At 37.0% G+C, this 6,128-nt stretch overlaps 1 protein-coding gene across 2 annotated transcripts in view; it reads right to left on the bottom strand.

Annotated features, from left to right (window-relative positions):
* LOC106880793 (uncharacterized protein C2orf50 homolog) overlaps positions 1 to 6,128 on the bottom strand; it is a 46,449-nt gene that overhangs the window by 14,691 nt on the left and 25,630 nt on the right. Inside the window, exon 1 of one of the 2 annotated variants that reach the window (XM_052971311.1) lies at positions 1,945 to 2,227. The exons of the other annotated variant lie outside the window; for it this stretch is intronic. Coding sequence (XP_052827271.1) covers positions 1,945 to 1,988 — 44 coding nt within the window. The 5' untranslated portion in view covers positions 1,989 to 2,227. Of the gene's footprint in view, positions 1 to 1,944; positions 2,228 to 6,128 lie in introns of those variants that run through there. 2 annotated transcript variants of the gene reach the window in all.

Genomic DNA, 6,128 nt, shown 5'->3' with positions numbered 1-6,128 from the left:
TATGTATGTATATATACATACATACATACATATATATATATATATATATATATATATATATAGGTAACCCTTCAGTATGAGGTGATTAAAAAAGTAAATAAAAATTAAAGGGGAAATAATAAGGGAAGATAAATAAGTCAAGTTACTGTTAAACAATCGTAGATATTGGCTATAGCAACCAAAAAGGGGGCAAATGTCTTTATCTTTGGGTATAGAATTCCTCCATATAAATTCGTGTAAATACGAAACGAATAAATTATCTGACGTTCCAAATTGACGTCGTAGTTCTCTTTTTACACGCATCCCCATGTTTTCCGCATTTAGTGTATGGACGTCCTTATTTGTCGGATCTACAAAATTCTCTTGATACACAATCACTTCGTGAGTGTACATACCGACATTTAGGCTTCTCTAGTTGTTATTTCACCTTTAATTTTTATTTACTTTTTAATCACCTCATACAGAAGGATTACTATGTATGGCTCTTTTTGTTTATGTGGATTAGTATTATTGGATTGTTGGTATGGCTGCGGAATAGTATTATAACACATCCTTTTGATAAATATATGTATATGCGCGCGTGCACACACATACACCCACACACCCACACATTATGCAGTCGTTACCGTTGGTTTCACCTGTATTATTGCTCATCAGACCTAAGAGCAATAATAGACGTGAAACTAATGGTAACCTTCTGACTGGCTATAACCAACGACGACATAAAAAAAACTATTACTACTCAAAAACATTTTTCGAACTTATGAAAAACTGACCGATTATATATAGAGAGAGAGTGGGGGGGGAGAAAGAGACAGACAGATAGACAGAGAGACAGAGACAGAGACAGACAGACAGAGACAGACAGACAGACAGAGACAGACAGACAGACAGACAGATACAAACGCAGGCAGAGAAGGAGAGAGAGACTAGTGGTTCTCAACTATTTCTTGCCTATGAATCCCTTTGATTCCTATTTTACTCGGAAGGGCCCTCGTAACTATTCGATGTTTAATAAATCCGATTATATTCTTTATATTTAATCATAATTAGGAACTGAATAAAAGCGGTGAGCTGGCAGAATCGTTAGCATGCCGGGCGAAATGCTTAGCGGTATTTCGTTTGCTGCAACGCTCTGAGTTCAAATTCCAGCGAAGTCGACTTCGCCCTTCATTTCTTTCGAGGTCGATAAATTAAGTACCAGTGAAACATTGGGGGGTCGATGTATTCGACTTATCTGCTCCCCACCCACCCTCACCACCCAAAAATTCAGACGTTGTTCCTATAGGAGAAAGGATTATTAGGAAATGAATAAAAAAAAATTAAAATATTTTGTGTCTTGTAAAAGCAAAAAAAAAAAAAATTTTATTAAAGATAAATTCTACCAAGATCTTCCATGAGCCCCTAAGTACTATATGGTCCCCGGTTGAGAACCACTGATAGAAATTCACACACACAAATACACAAACAAGCGCACACATACACACACACTTACTCACATACACACACACACACACACGCACACGCACACGCACATACACACACACACACATATGTATATATATATATTCACGCACACACACACATTAACTGCTTAACCTACACATTTTTTTCTAGAGTTTCGTGCAAAAAAATATCATTTTTTAAATTATTTATTTTGAATCTGTATATAAGGAGGAATAAATACACCTATTATTTTGGATTAGTTATGATATATTATGAAGTTACTGATAAAAATGATAGTTATTGATAGTTAATGATAGAAAGTGGGAATAACATTATGAACGAAGTACTTCAGGTTAGAAATAAGTGACAGATATACATCAGATTACAGTGAACGTATGTTTTCGTTCAAATATATATATCTACTAGACAACTCTGAATGAAAATATAAAGAATAATGTGTAAAGAGGATAAAGACAAAAATAAAAACCGTTTTACTACCTCACGTATAAAGAAAAATCTACGCCGGTAATCTCCTTTTGCATTTTGCTGTAGATCACACAAAAACGTCCAATGCAGTTGTCTCTGGTTTCAACGAAATAGTGGTGATCTGCTACTATTACTACTCCTTCTACAGCTTAACCCCCCCCCCCCCATAAAAGGTGTCTGATAGTTGGAATATTTGAAATGACATATGTTACCCCCTGCCGACCAACATTAATTTTACACCAAAACACAGGACATATTTGTGTGCGTGTGCAGAGTGAGCCGTGCGTACGCTTCTGTGTATGAGGTGGGTAGTGTTGTAAAAGAGATTGTAAGTGCATCTCTCTCTCTCCCACTCTTCCCCCTCTCTCTCTCTCCCTAACTATCTGTCCATCTATCTATATAGTTACCTACTATCGGTGTCTCTGTGTATACATACATACATACATACATACATACATACATACATACATACATACATACATATATAGAAACATATGTACAAGCGCAGGAGTTACTGAATGTTACGAAGCTTGCTTCTCAACCACATGGTTCCAGGTTCAATACCACTACGAGGCACCTCAGGCCGATCAATGATATGCGAGTGGATTTGGTAAGCGGAAAGTGAAAAAAGCCCGTGTGTGTGTGTATGTGTTATTGTCTCCTTACCTTCACATCGCATGACAATTTTACACAAGTATCACTGTGATATAAACGGCGTCCTTCGTTTCCAATCATCCGTAAAGACATTTCTGGGTCACGGAAATATACTACTTTACTTGGCTAGAGGAAAGGCGGGATCTTTTTTAAAACGGGGGCCACATTTTTCATTAATGTTTTACGTAGTGTTTTTGGTACCGAAAGACTTTCAAACTTCGTATACTTATCTATTTTGTGTTATATTTTTGGATTCGAATTTATTTCATGTAAAAAATTGTCTTATTTCGATAATTTCAACCAATCACTGACGTCCATTCAGCCGATATACATTAAGTGCCGACTACATAAACAAACGATTCTTCGTTTTATTTGCTTTTTTCATTTTAAATTTGCTTTAACCCTAACCCTAACCCTAACCCTAGGGTTAGGGTTAGGGTTAGGGTTAGAGTTAGGGTTAGGGTTAGGGTTAATTGTTTCAGAATCGTTGTTTCAGTCGGCACTTAATGTATATCGGCTGAATGGACGTCAGTGATTGGTTGAAATTACAGAAATACAACAACTTTAACATGGAATAATTTATGGATTTCTTTTTTTTTAAAGAAGACTAAGAGAAAAAGATGTTTTATATGACACATTCTACCAGTGTTCCAAGTTTCAAAGTGTTTCGTTAATGAAAAATGTGGCCCCCGTTTTAAAAAAGATCCGAAAGGCGTTGTGTAGAAAATTCGCCTCAACAAATAACGTCCGACTCATGCGAGAATAGGAAATGAGGCGTTAAAATGACAACGACTTCACCGTTCCTCCTTTGGGGTTCGATAAAATAAATACCAGTTGAACACAATGGTCCGTGTTATCGACTTACCACTCCTTTAAAATAGCTTTCGTTGTACCAAATTTGCAAATCATATACATACATACCAAATTGTCTATCTCTATCTCTATCTATCTATCTATCTATCTATCTGTCTGTCTGTATGTATGTCTATGGATTTATCTATCTATCTATCTATTTATCATATTTAGAGTAAATCAATGTTAAAGTTAGGCTTTAGTTGGACTCTTTTATGAAGAACATGATCGATCCGATCAAGAATCCAGTTCGCAATCAGAGATGTAACTTTTGATGATATTGCTATAAAAAGAATTTCCAAGAAGAGCATCAGCCAAGAAAACATAGAATCCTTCTCACTCTATTTTAAAGTACTTAACAGTCTGGTGGAATGACACACCAAAAAAATGCTTTAGCCTGTATACCAATAGCAACCATAACCAAATAGTGACCTGAAATCTAACCTTTCAAATGTCACATTATACCACACAAATTTGTTTTATCAGGCTGAGTAAAAAGTAAGCAACGTTTTGAAACATGAAATTCATCACAATATATTTCAACAATGCGGAAATTTTATCCATCAAAGTAAGTACCATTACAATCAACACATTTTTGCCAACGAGTTACAAGTTTGTTTATTCTGGTAACATAAAAATCTGAAGTTCTGGAGCTGATGAACTCTTTGAATGCACTTTCAGCATCGGTTTGATTTTTTAACTCCTCTCGCAGGAAACCATCAAGGTGCTTGAAAAAGTGGTGGTCAGTAGGAGAAAGGTCTGGGGAATAAGCTGGGTGAGGAAGAACTTCGTTGTGAACTTCTGGAGTGTCATTAGTGAAACGTGCGGTCGAGCATTGTCATGGAAAATTATTGGTCCTTTTCTGTCAACCAGTCTGGGACGGATGAGTAGCAGTTCTTCGTTCATTTTGACAATTTCATGGCAATGTGTTTCTGCAGTACTGGTTTTTCCGGTTTTAAGAAATTATAATAGATGAGTCCAGCAGTACACCACCAAACAGTCACCGTAACCTTCTTTTTGAAGAGCTCGGGCTTAGGAAGGTTTTCGGTGCCTCATTTTGGTCCAACGATTGCGAAGAACGTTTTCTATTATTGTACAGAATCCACTTTTCATTGCAAGTTGCAATACGGTCTGGTTACGGAGAAGAAGCGACGAGCAGATTTCATATCTGCGCATTTTCTGATTTTCATTTAAATCGTGTGGTACCCATTTGTCGAGCTTTTTTGATTTTCCGATGACAAATGGACGTCCACTACGCCCACAACCTTCAAGGCTCGGGTCTCCACTGCGAAATCGTTTAAACCATTTTCGAGCTGACCACTCACTGGTCATTTCCTCACCAAACGTTTCGTTGATATCACGAGCAGTTTCAGCTGCTTTACGTACTTTTTTTTGAAGTTGAATAGCAAAATTTCTCGAATATCGCGCTTTTACAGTTCCATTTCAGATGATTGTAACAACGGTGAAAAACATATCAATGTTAATTTATTGATGCCTTTGGGCAAGTCCATGTCTGCATTATCAGACAATTGCAAAGAAATGTTTTTAAAAATTCAAAACTCTGCGAAAATCCGGTATAAATTCCACGGTGAGTCAGGGTACGACTGGGTGCTTCTACTTCACAAGCTGCTCTAATGCGACAACGGCGATCTCAAGTAAATCTCTGATTCATTATGTTTCAAATTTACAAAGTAAAACAACTATTCTTCGTCTATTCTAATTCAATATCTAAACAGTTATATACATATTGCTGTAATTAATTTACACATTGTATTAATAGACATTTTTTCAACATCTCCAAATAACTAAATGCTGTAACTAAATGCTGCCAATGCATGCAGGGTTTACAATTAAATTTCATTACACTATGAATGCCCATAACTCCGACGTCGAACATACAAGTCAATTGATACTCCACACCAATGGTGCTGTTCATTACCCCGTTGAATTCCTCAATAGCCTTGCACCTTCAGGTCTACCACCGCATGAATTGCATCTAAAGGCTGGAGCCCCAGTTATGCTTTTAAGGAACCTCGATCCTCCAAAATTATGCAATGGCACAAGATTTATTATCAAAACATTGATGCAAACAGTGTTGGAGGAACAATACTGATTTGGGAAAGCAAGTGGTGAAGATGTTTTCATTTCAAAAATTCCTCTGATTCCTACCGACACACAAATTGATTTCAAAAGGCTATAATTCCCACTGAGATTAAGCTTTGCAATGAGCATCAACAAAGCACAGGGTCAGACATTTGAAGTGGTAGGCTTTAATTTTGCAGGACCTGCTTTTTCTCTGTGTCGGGCGCTCTAGAGTTGGAAATCCGGAAAATTTATTTATCTATACATCCAACGGCAAAACCAAAAACATTGTGTATCACGAAGCCCTGCAAGACTGAAATTTTGGAACAAAGAGGCCTCTCCCTCAACCTCTCTTCCCAACCTCTGACAACCTCTCTCGCCAACCTCCGACGATATTTTTCACCAACCTCCGAAGACCTTTCTCGCCAACCTCCCTCTTCCTGATGACAGCTTTTTTGTACGTTTTCGTGACGGAAAATACCTTTTGTGGCAGTTATAACGAAATTGCTTTCTTATATCAGAGTAATAAGGCGTTTTAATAGAATATCTTTACCCCCGGGAATTACAGGGTACACCAGCTAGTATATGCATATATATATATATATATA

Source organism: Octopus bimaculoides, chromosome 10, assembly GCF_001194135.2.
Source record: "Octopus bimaculoides isolate UCB-OBI-ISO-001 chromosome 10, ASM119413v2, whole genome shotgun sequence".
NCBI classification, from domain to species: domain Eukaryota; kingdom Metazoa; phylum Mollusca; class Cephalopoda; order Octopoda; family Octopodidae; genus Octopus; species Octopus bimaculoides.
This window is presented reverse-complemented; position numbering and strand designations above follow the sequence as displayed.